Raw genomic sequence first — 23,426 nt, forward strand, 5'->3', positions numbered from 1 at the left:
CTGACTAGACTTAAAATTGGACACGCTTAACTTGCACACTGTCATCTTATAACTAAAAGTGAGTCAAACATGTTTGATAAGAGAACAGCACTACATAGTAATGGAAAAGAGCAGGTTATTCTGACTAGACGTAAAATTCCACACTCTCATCCTGTAATTAAAAACGAGCTAAATATATTGGATAAAAACCCAGCTCTTCTTCTTAGTGGGAAAAAGCAAGATATTCTCATCAGACCTAGAATTACACATGCTAAACTTGCACACTGTCATCTTATAACTAAAAGTGAGTCAACCATGTTTGATAAGAAAACGGCAGTTCTTTGTAATAGGAAAGAGCAGGTTATTCTGACTAGACTTAAAATTGGACACGCTAAACATGCACACTCTGATCTTGTAACTAAAAATGAGCCAAACATATTGGATAAAAGAACAACATTTGTTCTTAATAGAAAAGGACAAGTTATTCTCATCAGACTTAGAACTACACACACTAAACTTGCATGTTTCCATCTTATAACCAAGAACTGGCCAATCATTTTTGATAAAATGAGCAGCATTTTTAGGTAAGAGTAAATTATTCCCATTGGACTTACAATTGCACACTTTCATCTTATAACTAAAAGTGAGTCAAACATGTTTGATAAGAAAACAGCACTTCTTTGTTATAGGAAAGAGCAGATTATTCTCACTAGATTTACTATTGGACACGCTAAATTTGCACACTCTCATCCTGTAACTAAAAATGAGCCAAAATATATTGGATAAAAGTCCAGCTCTTCTTCTTAATGGGAAAGAGCAAGATATTCTCACCAGACTTAGAATTACACACGCCAAACTTGCACACTTTCATCTTATAACTAAAAGTGAGTCAAACATGTTTGATAAGAGAACAGTACTACTTTGTAATGGAAAAGAGCAGGTTATTCTGACTAGACGTAAAATTGCACACTCTCATCCTGTAATTAAAAACGAGCTAAATATATTGGATAAAAGCCCAGCTCTTCTTCTTAATGGGAAAGAGCAAGATATTCTCATCAGACCTAGAATTACACATGCTAAACTTGCACACTGTCATCTTATAACTAAAAGTGAGTCAAACATGTTTGATAAGAAAACAGCACTTCTTTGTAATAGGAAAGAGCAGATTATTCTCACTAAGTTTACTATTGGACACGCTAAATTTGCACACTCTCATCCTGTAACTAAAAATGAGCCAAAATATATTGGATAAAAGCCCAGCTCTTCTTCTTAATGGGAAAGAGCAAGATATTCTCACCAGACTTAGAATTGAACATACTAAATATTACAGCTAAAAATGAAACAACCAAGCGCAATCTTTGTAACTATTTATGTATACTTTGTAACTATCACTCTGTCTGTAGATCAACTTCAGAATTGTAGTAACGTTTCCCAGTAGGAAATTAAATTTGCTCTTCCGAATAAGGTCCAAACGTACCTAAATCATAAAAAAATATTGCGAAAATCTTCTTTATTTTCTCAAAGGTATTAATCCGTATGATCAACTACGAGGCTGTAAGCTGCCAACTTAGTTCTAGCATATACTATATCGTCTAAATTGAGATTTAAGTTGATCGTACTGTATTATACTGTAACTATATCAATATATATTGTTATATGATACATGTACAAAATGGTTTAAATATTATTGTTTAACTTTGTAATTCACCTTATCGTATGTTATACCTAGTTTCTTTTTCTATATACTCTCCTTATGCATTTTCTAAATCACGGTCGATAATGACGACAAAAGGTATCAACAGATGCGACCTTGAATAAAGTAAATTAATTGAGAAAAGGCATCGGGGTGAAACAAAACAACAGTGAATATTCGTTTACAAGAACGAGGTACTGCGATCGAGCACGTGGATTACAAACACGTCGACATTAACCTTTTTTTCTTGGCGACGCGACGCGACGCGACGAACCAAGTGTCTGGTAGTTTCGCTGAGAATAGCAGAACTAGGTCGTAACCCAGTTGAAAGAATCATAGTACGAGCACCCAGTTTCTATCGCTAAACACACGTACCGTTTGTTTTCTTCTAAATAACTGTCATTTGTTTTCCCTCTCCGGCAGATCAGCCTTTCCCGCCTATTACACGCTATCATTTTCCATACACTACAGCACACTGTTTATCATCGAACCACCGAGCTCGCTTCATAAATTAGCGTCAGCTTGTTCGATGAGAAATTACATGCATTTCTTCCAACGACTAGCAGCAGCAAGTCGTGAAAACGCGTATTATCGATCGCACGTTGTTCCATCTCGTTCACAATTTGTTCTACCGGATTTAAATTTAGCAATCGTTCAGTGATCGCTGTGGAAAGTTCCGCTTGAAACTTGAAGTTCAACAACGACAACGATCGTACTACTGCGAATTATAACTTTGGAAATTTTATATCGTGCGTGATATTAATTATTGAAATTATTTACTTTACGCGGAAGAATCGTGGGCCACTTATGGCAGTCTGTCACGAATACGAGTATGACACAAAACGTGTTGGTAAATGAGACGCGACTGTCGTGATCGTATTCCGATAGTTTCGCTAACGATAGTTGTGATATTTTTCTCCAGTTTGAAATATTACGTTGTCCGAAAAGTGTCTTTCTTTCACAGACACGCCTTTTACAACGACGCAGCTTTATACAAACAAGAAACCTAATCTGTCGAACGTTATGATAAAATAATATAAAACGAAAAATGTTGTGCATCCATTATTTCCTTATAAAACGAAAGGAACTTTTCGGACGACCTAATACATCTGAAAATATTCATACTCGAATTTCCTAACAAAATTCCTTGGATCAACCAAGATTTCAAAATTCATTGCAACAACCTATACGGTTTTCGTTAGTAATAACAAACTTTTTAAGAATATTCATCGACAAAGCGAAGATATTTATGTCTCGTGAATTTCACACTTTTTATATTAGGTCGTCCGAAAAGTTTCCCTCGCCTTACAAGGAAATAATGGATGCACATTTTCACTTTTATATTATTTTATCGAATTACGTATGATCTATTTTCTTCTATCAAAATAAAGATCACAACGTGCGACAGATTAGGTTTCATGTTTGTATAAAGATGCATCGTTGTAAAAGACGTGTCTGTAAAAGAAAAACACTTTTCGGACAACCAGATAAATGAAACAGTTGAAAAGAAGAAGAACGCAAAGAAGCGCGTCAGGATTGGTCGTTTATCGATTATTTGAACAATTATTTAGATAAAGTGTGGAATGCACGAAAGATACAAAAAGTACATCGAATAGCAAAACCAAATATTCAAAAGCTATGTATATTTTAATAATATCTATTGAAATATTCGGTTTATATAAGTCCAAGAAGAGCAGTAGCTTTGATACTTCAAAACCAAATGATTAATACTACTTGGAACTGTTGCACCATGTACCAGACACACCTAACAATTTCTACATTACATCACACACAAGTATAATTTATAAGCGGTTATTATTACGCTGCATTCTATTTTTATATTATTTTATAAGTGCACAGGTCCTATATATATCACGTGTAAGAGTAAACATGTAGCACTGCGAACTTTTTTAATCTTTAATCAAAAGCTATTTGTTATTGAAAAAATGAAAAATATGATGGATAATCTCTCGTTGATTTGCATCTAGTTTCTCGAATACGTTGAATAAGTCCAATAATATACATAAACGTGAAGAATAGACTACGCATGAATATTACAAAAGTTTTCACCACCTAATTTGCTCACACATTGACTTCAGATTAGAAAGGAAATAGCTAACTTTCGATTAAGAAACGATATTCTCTCAAAATAATCCGTTTCTCAATTTATTAGCCTCAAGTGTCTCCGATTGATCTAATAAAGAGCATAACGTCAATAATAATAACAGTAATAATATAATAATAAATGAATATAACAAAGAATTCAGAACGAACGATTTAGAAAATAATTATCTTTCCATCCGCGAGATCTCCTGCGTTTCTGGTATCAGGTGCAAATACATCTGTGTATTGATGCAAGAAGTGTCGTACTTTCGCAAAAATGACTCAGACCCAGTATTGACACTGTAAACAATCGTATAGACTACGTAAAAAAAACAATTCCAAATTCTACCTAAAAACAACCATAATAACATTGTACACTGGAATGTGAAAACCTCTGATACAATAAACTTGCTGCGAAAGATACCGATGTCAACATAAACCACGAAAAACAGCGCGCAACTTTTAATTTCCCCTTTTTGCGTTAGAGAAGAGACACGAGATATGAATGCGAGTTGCGTGTCAGAAGTTATACGAGCGTTAATCTTCTTACGTACGATATCGTTTAAACGCGTCATCTCAACTTCATAAATACTGGCAGTGGTACTTCTTGCGAGAAGCCGCAGAATGTACGTAATAAGAACCGATTTTTAAACAAGTATCTGGCCGCTGAATCGTGACGGGCAAGCAAAAGAAGAGGAGAGGAAAATTCCGCAGCGTCTACTCTCCGCGTTTCAACGAATAAATCGCTGTTTTTCTAGACGCGGTCTAAACTGGAAGTGCAGCAGCAGCAGCAGCAGCAGCAGCAGGTGATCTCGACCTGAATTTCCAACCTAATTGAACGAAACGAGGCGAGCGGGGATCACAATGGGGCGACGATGATTCGTTCCATTTCCGTTTCGTAGCGAATCAACGAAACGTCGTCTCTCTGTTCCCTCTCTCCTTCGTGTTCGCATCTTTCTCTCTCCACTGTCTTCGTTCTGCCGTTCATATTCCCGTCTTTCTTCATCCTACGTTTGTTCTGCTGTTTGCTGCGAATCGGCCGGCCGGTCGGTTGGTTGCATTTCGTATGCAACGGCTGTTGCACCGGCTGACAACGGCACTGCTGATCCTTCTCTGCCTTCGTGACTCGGGAAAGCTCCCGTTACAAAGCGCGCGCCGCAGGTACAAGGATATCAGACCGGTACCAGAAGATCCTGTTCTTCGGCTAGCTGGGACCAAACTGCATTTCCTGCTCGCGCAACCAGGTTACGAGATTGTTTCACGCTGCGCCGCGTCGCTTTGCTGGGGTCTTCGGCTGTACGAGCTCCGTTTGCAATTCCCTGTGTGTTTTCTGTACCATTGGTCAGTGGTCGCTTTTATTTGCTATGCAGCACGCCGTGATTATAGTTATTTTATTTGACTCGTGGCTTGCAACCGCAGCACCTTCCATATCACCGAATTTTTTACTTCTATGGATACATACATTTGCGTTTACTTTTTGTATGATTGTTATTTCTTAATTTAACCGGCAATTTTTATTCCATTTTTATTCCATCCGACATCCCGTGGCTTCATCGTACAAGTTTCCTTTAATCGTTTTAATCGTTTCGCCACTCTACGAATTTCTCTGTCTCCAAATCTTTTTCATTTTGCAAATACATTTCTCACATTCAGACTGCGTGTTGGCAATTGGCAATTTTTATTCCGCATCCAACATCCCGTGGCTTCATCGTAAAAGCTTCGGTTTAATCGTTTCGTCACTCTAGGAATTTTTCTGTCTCCAAATCTTTTTCATTTTGCAAATACATTTCTCACATTCAGACTGCGTGTTGGCAATTGGAAATTTTTATTCCGCATCCAACATCCCGTGGCTTCATCGTAAAAGCTTCGGTTTAATCGTTTCGTCACTCTACGAATTTCTCTATCTCCAAATCTCTTTCATTTTGCAAATACATTTCTCACATTCAGACTGCGTGTTGGCAATTGGCAATTTTTATTCAGCATCCAACATCCCGTGGCTTCATCGTAAAAGCTTCGTTTTAATCGTTTCGCCACTCTAGGAATTTCTTTCTGTCTCCAAATCTTGTTCATTTTACATATACATTTTTCACATACATTTTCCACATTCAGACTGTGTGTTAATTTTTGGTCTATTTTTTGGGAGAGACGAGTTTCTTTTAAGTTATTTATGTTGTCGAATCTTCTGTCGCAAAATAATTGTTTACAAATAAAATAATAGTTAATAACATAGGGTAAACGCTTCTAACATCGCTTGATCCGTAATATTTCGAGAAAAAATGGTGGCAGAAATCGGCCATGGATTAATACTGTTGTATAAACATATATAAAGGAACGTGTTTTATGCAGTATGAAACAACACGAATAACGTCTTTCGTTTGACACTAATTTAATACAAAATTCTCTCTTACTCTTTACTTGAGAATGATTTCAAATTTGGTAGGCGATATTAGGTGCATTTACGATATTCGAAAATAACGTGACCTTGCTACACTTCTTTGATTCATGTTAGACTCAATCTTTCTTTCTGGTTGTTAAATTTTTGTAGTTTAGAAAAAGTATAAACGAATCGTTGTTTGTACGAATGGCTTCCGCTCTAAATGTACAGGGAAGTGTTTTTGAAACGATAAAATTGTCTGTTTGTTGAAGAAAGGATCGTCGTAGATATGTAGATACGATTTTGCACTTTAAGTGTATATTTACGTTTCTATTGAAACGTTAAAAATTTATAGATTGCTAAAACAGGAGTAAGAATCGTTCTGACTATTAGAACATACAAATTCGAGGATCAGCAAAGTTAAATAAAACGACTGTTACGTTTCAATTTCGACTCGAGCTTTCTTTCTTACTCCAGTTGTATGGAAGAGTTAAGAAGCCTAGTGACGTAGAACGAAGTACGCTACGACATCGATTACCTGTCATTTAACAGATTGAAACCGGCGTGGGCCACCGGTGGCTCACGGTCTGCGCTTCTATCTGGCGGCGTGGGCCATTTATGTTTCCAATTTCAATTTGTAAAAATGCGATTTAACGAAGACTGGAATAAAAAGCAAAGACGTCGTTGGTGAAGTCGCGTACGAAGAAGCTTGAACGTGTTAACGAAAGCGCGGATTGTAAGAACACGGAATAATTCAGGCATTTCTATCATTGTTCAAGTTGCACATTGCGTAAGAATGTTTACAACGTCGATGGACGAAAGAAAGTTTATGCGTAATTGGATATCAGTGTAACTTTGGTATTACGCAGATTTCATTTCTTCGAAAATTCTGAAAATTGGAAAATTTTCTACGAACAAGATACTTGAACGTGTTTAACCTCTTAACCTACGATTTATGATCGAGAATTTACGTTTGGTCGAGATCCACAGGCTTAAGAGACACTACCCGCTAGATCTAAACGCTACATTCAATTAGTTATTTAAATTAATTAATATTTACTTATTTATAATACTTACTTATAAATTATACTTATCTATAATAAGTATTACCTTATTATAAATAATTAGCCATGTCACTGCGCCACGCCAGAAAAAATTACTGAAAATTCTCAATGAGAGAATTGATTGTAAATTTTAATAAAAGAAAAAAAAAGAATTTACGTTTGGTCCGATCCTCTTAAAGGGTTAAAAGGTTAACCGAATACATAGATCATAATAATATGCTACATTTTGAAAGAAGAATAACATAAAAAAATGCAGTGATTAAACGCTATAACGATACAACGAAAAAATATTAAAAAATCCAAAAGAAGATAATATTACGCAGACATATGTCGCTGTGTTTGCGTTGCGATTACTTTGAACGCGAAAAAAATAAATAGACTTTAATCGTCTGTTACAGATTTTTCTTACTATGTCTAAACGCAACAGCTATCTCGACGCAACAAATTGTACGTAAGGAGAAGCCGATGTGACTCTCTTTCGTGTGACGTACACATTCAATTGCACAATAGCGCGGTTTATTTTTCTTAAGGAGACTCGTTAAATAAGCGGAGAAATACGCGGTACGTTGCAGATTTATTGCTGTGGCAAAATGAAGGAAAGAATACGCTAAACAAATCGACCAGAGTGCGTATATATTAGTCGTTGCACCTGTTCCTCGATTCGCTCGATTCGCAGACGACATGGTGTAGGTATCTACAGCGTTCGATTCTTGGCACGATTTCAACGTTCCTTCTATCTTTTTTATACCTATGTCGAAACGTCAAGATCATTTCACAACAGGGACACAAGGAACCTGCATATATCTTGTGGAGGGACGCAGGGTCAGAATTTTAAATATTTACTACCACATACTTCCTCTGATACTGTAACGCAGCTGGTAACGAAGAACGAAGCGAGAGCGTGGAGATGTTGAATCAACGAATTGATTAAAAGAAATTAGTCCGCAGGATTTTTCAGACACCTCGGACAATCACACAAAGAGTCTGACAAAAAAGTTTTTTTTTTATTTAGTTGTTTACGTTCACAATTTGTCCAATTTGGACATTTGGTAGAATTTTTTGGCTCTTCGATTATCATGTGGGTGGCTATCCCCAGCGGGGTACCATCTTCGTGACAAAAAGGTGTCTGCAACCAAAGTTGATCAATTTCAAGCTTTCGATCGACTACGAATTGCGTTGTCAAGAAACTGAAACAGATTCTACTGCGATGAGAACCTAAGGTCGCAGCTACTTGGATCTTAAAGTTTGAAAATTATTAATTTAAATTTAATTAGTTTAAGAGACATTTTAGCTGTAACGTCGTAAAACTGATCGTATGGAAGACAGGAAAAGATAGCACAGTACTTTTTTGTGCTTACGTTTCCCTTGTGTCTCGAGAAACGACAAGTTTCACAACATTAAAGCTAAATCAGCTTATAAACAGATCATTTGCCGACCCATTTCCGAGCATTTCGATTAACCGAATTGATTCGCTGCTTGAACTCGTTCACCTACACCTGACCTCTCGTTTTATGAACGAAGAACAGTAAGTAGCGGGGATAATTGCTGAAATCCTACTAGCAATTTTAGTCCAACTCAATTTTCGATCTATTGTACGAACTGCAATTACGTAAACTGTTTGACCTCCGACAAGTTCAGGCAAATGGATCTCCGCTATAGCTACATGAATTGTGGAAAAATGTGATTATTCGCGCAATGCGTTTTAGATTCGAAACGATATAGCGTTTTTTAAATCAACGATACACAATGAACGATGAATAATTAATGTATCGTGTGTAACCTTTGACTGTAGGCTACTAGCCTCTAGAAAAATTTGAATTTGTGTCTCGTTGGCTTGCGTATAGCGCACCCAAAATCTATCGAAGAATTTGGAAGGCTTCGACGTTCGAAAACCTTGAAAATTGTATAGATCCTTATCGAAGAAAAAAGAAAATTTCGCGAAACACGCACTCGGTCTTCTTCTTTCGCCTCTTTCGCTTTACTTTACTTTTGTTTCTTTCTTAACTTTAGAAGGAGCGACCTATGGAAGCGTACGAGTGCCCAAACGATTAAACAAATTATCGCCTTACATGGAAACAACATACTAAATCAATTTTAATAACGTTGAAACTGCTTTTAAAAATGTCTGGTCGTCTTGCGACGATCTTTTTCAATCGTCTTCAATATCGTTATTCACAGTGGCGTTTGTAATAATTGTAAATGTTGAAGCGATTCTCACTTCTAGGGGAACTCTACATCTGTTCTAGTGTTTAGTTTCCTTAGTCCTCGAAGCCATTGAGTATTGTTTAGCATTAAATCAATTCGAAGAGCCTCTCAGTCTCATAGTCTTTTCTAGGAACAAGCCTAGCACAGACGGTGCAGCGGGGTATAGACAGGCCAGTTTTCGTAATTATATAAATACATCAAGGCAAGGGTACCGCAAGGAAGCGTAGGACCAATATTATACACACTATACACGGCTGACATACTAACAACTACCAACAGCAAAATATTGACATTTGCGGACGACACGGCTGTACTAGTCAAGCACACTAATTCAGAAACAGCAGTCACATTACCACAAGAGCATATGACAAAAATAGAAAAATGGTAACAGGACAAACAAATAAAAGCAAACCCCATTAAATGCAACCATATTACGTTTACACTATGAAAATGGAAACCACGAAATATCCAATTGAATGGCACGCACATAACACAAACAATGCAAGTTAAATACCTAGGACTCCACTTAGACACACAACTTACATGGAAGCAACATACTAAATCAATTATAGACAAAATACGGATAAAAAGAAGACAGATGTACTGGCTAACTAGTCGAAACTCTGAACTCAGCATAGAAAATAAACTAAAAATCTACAAGACGATAATAAAACCAATTTGGACGTACGGAATACCACTATGGGGGACAGCAGCAATGAGCCACATAAATAAACTATAGTCGCTACAATCGGAGATACTGAGAACAACAGTCAACACCCCATGGTACGTCAGAAACGAGGATATGCGCAAAGACCTAAAAGTACCAAATGGTCAAAGAAGAGATCGGCAGGTACGCAGAAAAATACAAGGAAAGAACTACAACACGTGGAAACCAGCTGGCTGCTGAAGCGAGCAAAACTCTCGTAGAAAGAAGACTAAAAAGAAAACACCCCACTGACCTGACTAAAGAAATAAAATAATCAAACTCGAAGATGGTATCCCGCTGGGTGTAGCCATCCACATGTTATTTAGCAATTAAGCTAGAAAAATTTACCAAATGTCCAGCTGGACAAATTGTAAAGTACAAATTAAATAATAAAAAAAAAAATTATCGCGTACGTAACACAATGATTAAAGCAAAGCTACTGTACATAATCGAGCGTGCTGTAAGAAAATTAATTCACCGCGTATTGATAGCGCTATAAGCGATAAAATTCATAGGAACAATCAACAGATGTCTGGCTGAGACGAGGCAGACGAATGCGGCTGACGAAGCTGTCTGGGTGGAGAAAGGTGTACCGTTAGGCCATCGAAAAACCAAATGTCGCGGACTCTAATGGGTGGCCATACGCTTGTCGGAAATACGAGGTATTTACGTGGAAAGCCAGTCGGTGAGAAGGCAGCTAAAGCATTACGTAACGCGTGTTCTCCATTTGCTAGCGCTTCAGCGACATCGGCTCTCGGCGACCGCCTTTCCGCCTTTTTACTCGACCGGAAAGGACGATGGAATCGGGCGGCGGTTATTAATATCTGTAAGGTTCAACGTCATCGCGTATCACCGCGCTCGCGTGACGTTTGCACGCAACGCATATAGCCCGACCGGTGAATGATGTAAGAAGAAAACGTCGCCGCTTACGTATCATCGGCGTACGTTCGGCTCTAAACGTGGCGAGAAGAAGAAGAAAAGGACGAGGGAAAAGATGAGGAACGAAGAAAAGAAGAAGAGAGAGTGAAGGTTGGCGCGGCAAAAAAGGGGGAAAAGAAGAAAAGACGCGCGGTGGACGATGCGCGAGAAAGAAGAGGCTGCCTCTGCATTTATCGTCAGCCGTTCCGTATTTATACCGAGTTAACCAACTCGGCTGGACCCGGGCCAGCATCATCGCTTCTCCATTTTACGTTTTCCTCCCTTTGCGCTAGCTCACACGGCCGACAGACAACCCTTCGAAGATAACAAGATTCTATTGGGGATGCTAGTCGCCAAGCGAATGGCCATACGTTGTCCGAAATGAGAACAGTGGCGGACGAAAGAAAGTTTACAAAGTTTAGAAGTTTGATAGAAGGTAAAAAGACAGGAGAACTTGATGGGATGAGTTTGTGTCCACCAGGAGAAATGAATAAATAGAATATAAAGGGGGATGATACAAACTGAGCAATTTCAAATTCTCGACAAAAAGTCGAAAGAAGTATGAAATACAAAAAGACAGCACAATTTTCTCAGATACATTTGTATTTAGTAAGAGAAGTGAATAAACAGAGTGTAAAAGGTGGACAGTACGAAGTGGGCAATTTCAAACTGCCGTCAATGTGGAAGAAGAGACGAGAAAAGCTGTTTTGTTGCGCTTTAGCAATCGTTTTATGGCTACATGGAGAAATAATAATCATACAACGTCACAAAACTCAATAGCGAGCAGAAATCGTTCAAATGTTTTGTCAAGGTAATTCGGCGACCACCTTATGCAACCTACTAGCTGCTTTAACTGCAGTTAACTTCCTATGGGATTTTCTTAAAAGTAAATTGCAATCTGGTTTATTGGAACGGTTCGGGCAACAAGGGAATTTGCATAATCGAATAGTTCGCATAATAGAGGCTCACCAGCTATCGCCACCCGTTACATTACAAGTTCGGATACGAGAAACTGTCGTAACCGAGTTTGTTTAATTCGTTTCCACGATTACACGATCTTTGCTTTCATTACGATTTTTTATTCTTAGTAAGAATGAAATATTTTCCACTTTGTAACTGAATATTATATCATGTATAGATGTATGTATGAGACAATAAATATTCTGGAAAAATTACGTAAGAACGAAATATATCCGTGATCCTTACAGAATCCTTACAGAAAGAATATATCACGGATCCTTACACGTTCGTATAAGAGCTCCACCTCAGTTCGAATAATAAGAGGCTCCCTTAGGAGTTCGTATATTCGAAGTTGGGTTTCAATTTGTTTGTAGAAACGAGGTGCGGATAAGCGAAGTTGCACTGTAAAGTGTACGACAATAAACCAAACACAATTAAGCAACTAAAAGATTCTGTTCGAGAAACGAACGTACCTTTGTGTCTGCAGTATATCTGCAATATCTTTCTGGTATTAGATATACAGGGTGGTTGGTAATTGGTGGTACAAGCGGAAAGGGGGTGATTCTACGCGAAAAAAGAAGTCGAAAATATAGAATAAAATTTTTTTTTTAATTTTTCCATAGAGACAACGATCTACAGTGAGGTCCGTTATAACGAGACGCGATAAAGTGCACGCGTATCGAGCGAAAATTCAAAGTCGATTTTCTCGAAAACAAAGCCTCGAACGAAAAATTGTTATTCTATATTTTCGACTTCTTTTTTCGCGTAGAATCACCCCCTTTCCGCTTGTACCGCCAGTTACCAACCACCCTGTATTTTACAAACAATTTTCAAATAGGACTAAAAGAACTGTCGCTTTCTATTTTATTATCGCACACACTGTATGCTGTAGAATAGATGGCTGCTACTAATATGATAAAAAAAATACTGAAATTCGTAGGGCATTGTTCTTTTATCCGCCACTGTATTAGAACAGCTACTGATGTTATTTTTCTTTTTTTATTTATCGATATTTACAATCAATTCTCGCATTGAGAATTTTCAGTAATTTTTTCTGGCGTGGCGCAGTCACATGGCTAAATTTTTTCTGGCGAGCTACTGATGTTTAGTACAAATTCAACGACTTTCGCTGTTTTTCGATCCTGATTATTTTATCGATGATTATCGTATACGGTGACTTTATTATTCGAGAGACTATTGCTCCGCAAACAATGGACACGAAAAGTATATTAGAGATTTACTTAGCAGTATTTTTAAGTGATTACAAAAATTTGAATGCTATAACGAAAAATAACACGAGAGATGAAGGAGAAACCTGATGAAAAATCGCCTCATTGGGAAATGAGAATATGCGCAAATACGTTTTTGTATCCATTGTATCTGTTTATCGAATTAATTGTTTTCTAAATGTATTAAAACACTTGTAACCAGTAAATTGATTTTGTCACAGGTATATCAAATCATCGAGTAGTATAATTCATTCGAATAGGAATTCTATTAGGTTGTCCGGAAAGTGTCTTTCTTTCGCAAACGAGCTTTTTACAACAGTTTATCTCAAGAGAACAAAATGGATCGTACGTAATTCGACAAAATAGTATAAAACAAAAAACGTTATGCGACAATTATTTCCTGATAAAACGAAAGAAACTTTTCGAACAAGCTAATAGATCGATAGATTTACTTTTGTTAGTCCTATTAAACCAAACGTGCGTTATCGAGAACTTGCTTAGCTTGAGTAAGTAGGAAATCAGATTTAATTTACGCAAAGACTGATGAATCTGGAAATAAACGTTCCTCCCTTCTTCATTTCTGATTTCTCTTTCTGCTTCGATCAATAAATCGACCGCGTGATATTGAACAGTAATTTCTGTAATTGACTTAAGAAAATGAGTAGGATAGGTATAATTCTAGAAAGTCAACGCCTATCATTTCAAAAATCATTATAGGTCTATCGCGGAGAAGATGCTATTAATTTCTCAACATAACGATACACTCGTGTAATTAATACTTTCTCGAGATTTTGATATAAGAAACAGTTCGACCTGAGACATTTTCGAAAAGAAAATTTCCTCCTAAACGATATTTCTATATTTTTCGTGATATGTTGCAACAGAGAAAAAAACAAGCGGCATAATTTTTCGCCCAACGAACCGTTGCTTGCCGTTAAATTACGACAGTTGCGTCAATTAATTCGAATCTGTGCTTTCCATCGTGTGTCTGGTGACTGGAATTGGACTACGTCCAAACATATTGAAGGAAATTAAGGAACAGCAAGAATAAACCTGAGGGAAAGTTACGATAGCTGATACGATAATTTCTTGCCAACAAGATTCATCGGTAACAGGTGATTGAGAAACTTTGCCCGATTCCATAAAGATCTGCTAATTTTGAATGCACGTCAGAGCTATTAAAAGTAATTAAACTGTGTCAAATTAAATCACCACGTATTTAAATCGATCACGTTAAAGACAAATTTCCAGATACATATTTTTATTGAAATATATGTTTAAATAAATATTAGGCATATTTAACTTCTCTGCGACAAAATAGCGACAATAAAATATAATATATAAAACGACGAAAATATAATAATACAAAAAAGCGATTAAATATCGAGCGATTATTGGGAATTGCGAGAATCGAAGATGTCGAAGTGGTTTTGCAGTGAAACTGGCACGCAGTGTACAGAGAATGTGTAGAGAAAGTAAAATCAAATCCAAGCGAGAGAAATCCATAAAAATGTTTTATTTTGCTGAAAGAACGTTCCGACGATCGATATTGTTTATGTAATCATTTGCAACTTGTAATTCAATTTGTCTCAAGACTCTTGAAGAGGAATATTTCATTTCAGTGAGACATTATCCTGTTGTTTCATATCAATTGTGTATTATTTTCCTGTCGCGCTCTTTGTATGACGATAAGAGTCTTCTTATGACGATTCTGCACAGAAAGACGCGAAAATGGTCCAGGACGTTGCACAGAAAATTGGGACCGCTTGTATAAAACATTACAAGTGCGAAGAAACGAGTCTTCAGGAGAAAAGGAAAACTCACGCATCGACGTAGATAACAAATTCATTAAAAAGTGAAATGTATCTGTGGAAAAGACTGTATGTGCCAGCTCTTAGTTGCAAAGAAAGCTTAATATCTCATTTATTCGTCTGTATGACACAGACAGAAGCCAAAAAAAAAAAAAAAAAACGGGTAACTAACAATTATTTACATTTATATCTTTCTGTAGAGAGACGATGCTGTGCCACCTTATTCTAACATTGTTAACAATTATTTGGAAAGAGAAATTCCACTTAAATTCTGTACTACGGTATTCTTAGCGCTATGTAGGGCATTGCCCAATAAAAAAATCAACATTTTTCAATGTTCGCGCTTGCAGTGTTTCCTACGACCACTTTTCGATTATGAAAACAAGGTGCAGACTGGATGGTGAAATTTAATCGCTACGTTTCGTACGCGTCGCGGCTTGGGTTTCAGGAAAATTGGAATATAACGGAACTGCAAAGGGTGAGGCAGTGTCTTCGAAAGCTGCAAGCTCGTAGATATATTTGCCGGCAGTCACGAAGCAAAAGCGTCCGGGACACGGCGACGAGAATAGTAACTGGTAGGCGAAGTTGACACGATAGAAATCGTAGCCTAGGGAGAGACTTTGAGCATGGAGACTTCCGTCTCTCTACACTTTCATGCGATTCCCCCGGTATTTGTTGCTGAAACGCGCAGAATCATCGTACGGATACGTCCGTCCAAGGAAAAACAGTCAACTGCTGAATAAAAGAACTGAGACACCGAGAAAGTTTAATGCAGCCATTATTTACTTTCACGACTCGAAATCACTTTTATCGTCTACCATCCACCGATTCCCCTTAAACTTTACGAACTGGATTGCTTCCAGTGAACAACACCTCGCGGAAGTGCTTAGCCGACTAATTTGCGGCTGCGAATGTTTCTTTCAATTTACCAGGGAATTCGATACAATTTTTCCGAACAGCTACAAATTTCATTTGTATCGATTGTCGGACTATTTGAGTAAATTGTTTAATACGATACTATTGTCATTGTTTAATACGATAGATTTGACTGTAGATGCCACAAACGCAAGTAATTATTTACATACTGTTGTGTTTAAATTATTTAGTAAGTATTTATTCAAATAGTTGAATAAATTGTTTGAATTCAGGTAATTTTATTTAAATAATTCGAATAATAAATTGCAACAATTATTCGCGTATTATTAGACGTACAAATACAACAAATAACTATTTGAATAAATACTTGTTAAATAATACGAAATAATTGTTTGAATAAATTATTTGAATTTTAATAATTGATTAAAATAATTCAAATAATTATTCGTATATTATTAAAAGTACAAATACAACAAATAATATCTGAATAAATATTTATTAAATAATATGAATGAATAATTGTTTGAATATACTATTTGAATTTTAATAATTGATTAAAATAATTCAAATAATTATTCGTATATTATTAAAAGTACAAATACAACAAATAATTATCTGAATAAATATTTATTACGTAATACGAATGAATAATTGTTTGAATATACTATTTGAATTTAAATAATTGATTAAAATAATTCAAATAGTAAATCCAAATCATTATTATATATAAAACAGCAAATAATTATTTGAATAAATTCTTATTGAATAATTGTTCGAATAAATTAGTTGAATTTAAATTTATCTATTAAAAACATATTAGAAAAATGATACTTTTACACGATGGAACTAGTTTCCCAACATGTAATGAAGATCAAATCAAGATCAAAATTCAAATCTCAGAATTTATATTTCCCTACTTGTAACACTTGCATGCTACTTGTAACTACTTGTGATAATATAATGTCCACGACATTATAAACTACTATACCAAATGCGATTCGCATTTGGTTAAAAATTTTATCTAATATGTACCTGGCGCATGGAATTTCTCTTTAAGTAAGGATCTCTTTGCGTGTTTATCTTTAATCTACGTGGATATGCTGTTGTGCAAACACTCTCAGCAGCTCATTATTTTCATATTTTCAAGGTACGGTTAGAAAATAAAGTGCATTGCTACGAGCACAGCGAGAGAATAAACGTGAAGAAAGATTTCGATGCGATCTATTGGTACTTCGTCCGACACGAGCGGTTTATTTTGTAAAACCGATCAACAAGCGAAGGAACCGGAACCTTTCATCGCATAATTAAGACATAAATCAACGAAGTAGATCGATGTTCCGCGGATAATAAAATTATGTCCGAGATACTTTTTATTTCGCTAATAGCACACATAGTATCGAACAGGACGAATGGATTGACGTTCAAACTGCAAATATTTAAACGATGATTCATTGGAAAAAATTCACCTATAACATAAATATTACAAATATATAACAGAATATGCAGTGACCCTCGAAATTATGTGAATACTTATAAATATAACACGCTTGGTTGGCGCCGTAACAAGCTACGCCTATCGCGATTACGTTGAAAATATTCGAAAGCGATTAGAAGATTACAAAAATATGAAACTTACTAAAAAATTAGTATACAGTGTAAGTAATGATTAGTACAGGCATATATATATAATTAATTCCAAAGGTGATATCATAATACTGCAATTTGCTAATGTAATGAATAATTGACTGCTCAAATACCTCGATCTGTTCGTAATAAATATCCTGTAATTTCATCCATTTGCAAATTCATTTCGCCAATATAATCGTGATAATCACGTTTCACTGCATTGCTAATGAAATTGCAAAATCTTTCGCACAACATAAATAAATAAATCCGACATATCCAGAAAAGTTTCTACAAGTGTTTAAATAGCTTCGTATCAATTAAAATACCAATTACAACTAGACTGCGAATATTTATGCATTTTTTTGAAATTTTACGATGCAAGAATGTACGGAATGCGTATGCTATACGAAAATATATAACACATCCTTAGGAAAGGTACTCGTTACAATTTTTAATAACTAATATCCAACCTCTATCTAAATTCCATTTCCTTGCTCGTGTCTATGAAGATATAAATCTGCATAAAATTCCGCGCTCGAATTATATCAATGCACAGTTACGTATTTCCAATCCTAATCGAAACTTCTTTCACCGTACGATCGAAGATATTGGATTGGCAACTAAATGATTACGGATTTTGTCAATACCACGTAATGACAAAATCCGCAATCACTTAGTTGCCAAGCCAATATTATTACGATTTTACGAATTTCTACCGATCATTTGAACTTCCTCTGTCGTCCTTCGCAGCATCACGGATCAAATTCGACTCCCGTTTTTCCATCTTCGTTACAGACGACCAATCGTCCTCTCAGTTTCACCGGCACTCGTGCAAATGCTAAGCTAAATTCCGATACAGTGCACGATACGCTGCATTTCTACAGCACGAGAAAAGGCGCAACATCGTTTGCTGTGTTAATGGTCTTTGGTTTCTAGTACATAGGAGCACTGGCTTTCCTCGCCTCGAGTGACTCGCTGAACTTTTTACGTGCGAGTGCCAATGCTCTCGCGATCGAATCTATCGTCCCTTCTTCCTTTGGAACATCGATCCCGGCTTATCTGTGCAACTTTGTCGTATGAAAAAGCACCTAAGTCTGTCTGGTCATCGAGACCGCTAATTTCTCAATGTTCGCCCGAACGTATTTTATCGACGCCAGATTTTTCATAAAAATCTTAATGTCACGTACCTTTGACTTATAAATTATACCTATCTATAATAAGTATTAACTTATTGTAAATAAACAGCCATGTCACTGCGCCACGCCAGAAAAATTACTGAAAATTCTCAACGCGAGAATTGATTGTAATTTCAACAAATAAATAAAAAAAAAAAAAAAAAAAAACGTACCTTTGACAATTGCTCGTAAACGTAAACTGACACGGCAAAATCCTGTTTAAAGACTTTAGATTTTTAGACGATGATATTCTTGCTTTCAGTAGGTATAGCTTGGTTACTTTGGTTTATTATTGTTAGTACAGTATTATATGTGAACGTATTATGATTTCGTGTACAGCTAACGCGATGCTCAATTTTTTTTTTTTTGAGAAAGGTTTTGGAGCAAAGTTTATCAATGGCCATAATGAAAATTTTGAAAATAACATAAGCAACTCGTATCGAGAGCAAAGTAACCCCAGGACTTTTAAATAGGAATTTGGAAAGTATATTACGTTTTGGTATTTTATTGTGATACGGTAAATTCAAATAGAAATTTCATTGTCAAGAAATGTTCGTATCTTTACTACTCGTTTACTTGGAAGATTATTACGTACATGTTTATCGCTGAATATCATAAAATAATTTTCTAACTTTATTGAATTTGAATAAAATTACTCGGCAACTTTATTCGAATATTTCGTTAACAATTTAACAATACGATAAACTGTTTTCGTAACAAATATAGTATGCTTTGTGTTAAATAATAATATTCGTACGAATAAAATATTATTAATCAATGACACATCTGTGCATGAAGAAGCAGATACAACGAGAAGAAATCCTTTCACGGAGCTTCCTCGAGGTATACGAAAAGTCTTAGAAAGGTTTCACGCAGAATACCTTGAAGAGCTACTTAACTTTAGAACGTTTTGACTGCTCGTTATCTAAAAGAGGAAGATAACCATATTTTCAGAAGAGGCATTCGTCAACCTTCTCAATATGATCTTATCTAAAATCATCAAAACTCTCCAACGAGATCTATAGAAATTTAAAAGATCGGAAATTAAATAAATTCTCATTGCAAGTATCATAACTTATAATTAATTCTATTAACAAAAGATATTTCTCGCTCGTCTTTAAATTTGTCTTCTTATCGTGAAACATTTTTCATACTCTAAAATGACGACGTCGTATAGTTTAAATAGTTGGTTATTAATTTTATCGACTATAAATTAAAGACCAATTGGCGATTCTCGTTCCCTAAATCTCGTCGACTGACACACATTTTTAAGTACAAGTTTTCGAATGGAAGCTCGATTTTCTCCTCTTTTTTTTTTTTTTCAATTGAAAACTACTCACCGATTCGGACGAGAGTGGTAGCCCTAGCATGGCAATACCATAGACCGGTTCTACCAGATAAGTCTGTATAACCACCATCACGAAAGCAAGTTAAGACACCTACGAATTACACGGTCTTACGGTATATCGCAGGTAAATACCAACGGCGTGTTTTCCTTCGTTGAAAATCTAAACGCAAAACGAGCGCGCTTCCAAGGAATCAATGATCCTTGCAAGTTATGTACTTGCGTACTCTATATAATGACCCACTTAATCTCAACCTTTAAAGAACGCTGTTTCCTTATAAAGATGTTCTTAACATATTATGAAACAAAATCACGTTAACGAGACGCTTCATTTGTTATTTCCTTTTAATTAATTCACGTTATTAAACTGTCACAGTTTAATGACGAATGGGAGTTCCAAGAATTTGCTGAATAATTTTTCTACTATTTTTTTCCCATCTAGATGCTACAATTATATGAAATTTGGAGAAATTGAAATTGAATAGAAAGAGAGATTGGTTTAAAATCTTTACTTTGATTGGAAAAACGAAACAACGATTTAATTTATTTAGTTTTATTCATTAATTAAGTAGGATCAATAGATATATTTTTGTACAATAACGTTTATACGTTTTCCTGGTAAATATAACAAATCTGTTCTGTAACTTTTATTATACGTAGGACATTTTTATTTAAATTGTTATAACTATAGTGCACTATAATCTGCATTTATATTGTGCATAAAAAACGTTACAAGAAACTATAGTCTTAAATGAAATTCTAGATTAAGTTGATATATCCATTATTTACTTTATACAATGATACAATTCGACCGTCAATTGTACACATAAATGTTATAAGGAAACCGTGAAAGGTATATTGATAAAATCTCTAAATGTGTGATAATACAGGGAAGGTAAATACTGTTCAGACTAACGGTGTATGTGTTACGATCTTTCCCTATCGTCAATTAATTTCCAGGTCATTTTACAGTGGGTCAATAACTCCTTATAATTTAATCAGGAAATTTAGATAAAACAGGCAAGTTGAAAATAAAAGAAAACAAGTTGTTGAAAAATGTGATAACTGATAAATAAATAAATAAATAAATGTGATAAATTTATCTTACTGAATCATTTCTCTGTAACAGCCAATATAATATTTATGTATATTTTACGTTACCTAAGCATACAAATATATTAATGAAAGTTGAATTCAAAATAATTGATAATAATACATCGCATAGATAAAACTTGCACATCATTAATAAATATTTTTCCAAAGTTTAAATACGATGAATCCGTTACACGAAAAGGTTACATTATATTGAAAGATAATGGCAAGTCTATTAATGAAAAACTTTTTAAAAATGTTGGTTCAAGGTCTAAATTGTAAAATTTTAAATGTTTTAATAAATTTTAAATTTATTCATAATCTTTACCGATGCAGCAAGAATATACGATAACAGCAATACCTGAGTAATAAAAATTTTGGCCAATAGCGTTCAATACACGTTTTTAATACAAGCGTTACGTACTAACGTGTATCATGTAGTACCGTACAGTATTGTTAGGCACAAACTGGACGAAACTAACGATATGTCATCCGTTTTCTCCTAAAAAATAAAACGTACGAACGAAACTCTTGTCAGGAATCGGTTATATAATATAAAACGTTGTAAAAAGCACAACTCTACTTCTATTTGCAGAGAATACGTGCAGATTTAATGTATAAAATTTAATGTATTAATTATAAGTAGATTTGATGTATTTAATTTAATTATTTAACGTATAATATTATAAAAAGAATTAGATAAAATACACTGACGAAGTGTATAGCGTATTATTACATTAACTCGATTTTTTGTAATTTCCAAGAACTGAAATGTATGCTGACACGTGCATTATAATAATACGATGTAAATAATTTTGAAAAAATACATAACGGAAAAAAGATTTCATAGACTAAGATTATATTCACTGGCGGGATTGTAGCTCATTCTATTTTAAGAAATTCGCAAGTTTGAAAATGTAAGCATTCGACAGAGAGTAAAATATTCGTGTCACGTGATAATCTACGGCTTACAACAACGTATTTCGTTGAATAGTGTGCGGACTAACACTGAAGATGCACCTGTAACATATGCATTATTACGCTGAACTAGGCCCAAGAGTTGCATAATTGTCATTTTAAATGAAACTCTGCTACATAACTTGTACATGTTTACCGCTTATATAAGTCACCTCTGTACGAGCGCAAGAAAATCCAACAAATTGTTACCGGCTTCTTCGCAGATTCGGATACAGCCTCTCTTACAATACATAAGTACGTGTTGTCAGTGAGATGTCAAATTTTACAACCTTATACGAACGAAATAGATTATCTGGGGGGTTATGAGGCTACACACTGGAACATTTAAATAGCAATATCCATTCTTTCAAACACGTTGAAACATAGAATATGTAGCACCGAGGGTTGAAACGATTTGTAAAATCACAATTTTGTTCGCAGCGTACAAAGGACTGACATGCTCTCCGAAGAAACCTGTTAGGAACGTACAAATGTATGTATGTCTTTTCGCAGCACTTACCTTCTCCTTCGCTCTGCCTGCATGTTTTTGCACTGTTTTCGCAATCAACGCACCCTTACTTTCAGCCATTTTCTTCACGTTACTTAAAAAACGATGACTTTGTTACTTCTCTCCGCAAAACACTAATTTCAACTTCGAAACCGACGTTACTAGCTTCCACAACGAACCACAACCTAAACGCACGAACGGAAGCGCGGAGAAACACTGAAGACTCGACACGAAACTGCGCGCCGAGCATGAATTACCGCACTTTCACAGGGCGTCGCCTATTGGCAGCACCGTACATGCTCTCGCGTATTTTACCTGTTGATACAGTAGAACAAAGGTAAAGATAGATGAATGAAAAAAATCCAATAGGATTAAAATTCACTTGAAACTGATTTTAGGATACTGAGTCGAAAAATTACTTTAAATATACATTAATTATAAGATTGAAAACTTTAGTACGAACTTCTCAAATATTAATTTATTAATCTACCATCCAAATAGATTCTTAAGAATTATAAATTTTATATACGTATACTGTAACGATATAAGTATTTAATTAGGTGTATAAGGTTACAATAATGTCAAAGCAAATATACTTATATATATATATATGTATATTAAACGTTATATGAGTAGTATAAACATGTTTATAATACATTTTTATAAATTAATGCACATAAAAATACCCTTTTTTAGATTAAAAACAAAATTAAACCTAAAATATAAAATTAATTGATACTTTAAATATTTCAACTATTAGTTATATAAATGATATTAGACACAGAAAGAACGAAAACGTTAAAAC

General features: G+C 35.3%; 1 protein-coding gene across 5 annotated transcripts in view; it reads right to left on the reverse strand.

Moving 5' to 3' along the window:
* The window catches only part of LOC117242945 (myc box-dependent-interacting protein 1), a 151,502-nt gene extending 128,654 nt beyond the window's left edge, over positions 1 to 22,848 (reverse strand). For 2 of the 5 annotated variants that reach the window (XM_033510016.1, XM_033510015.1), the window contains exon 1: positions 22,634 to 22,846. In XM_033510016.1, coding sequence (XP_033365907.1) covers positions 22,634 to 22,656 — 23 coding nt within the window. In that variant the 5' untranslated portion in view covers positions 22,657 to 22,846. Of the gene's footprint in view, positions 1 to 22,633 lie in introns of all 5 variants that reach the window. The other 3 variants (XM_033510014.1, XM_033510012.1, XM_033510013.1) reach the window with 3 other exon arrangements.
* Positions 22,849 to 23,426: the final 578 nt, after the last annotated feature.

The sequence above is a fragment of the Bombus vosnesenskii genome, unplaced genomic scaffold (assembly GCF_011952255.1).
Source record: "Bombus vosnesenskii isolate JDL3184/JDL3185 unplaced genomic scaffold, Bvos_JDL3184-5_v1.1 scf7180000016281, whole genome shotgun sequence".
NCBI classification, from domain to species: Eukaryota; Metazoa; Arthropoda; class Insecta; order Hymenoptera; family Apidae; genus Bombus; species Bombus vosnesenskii.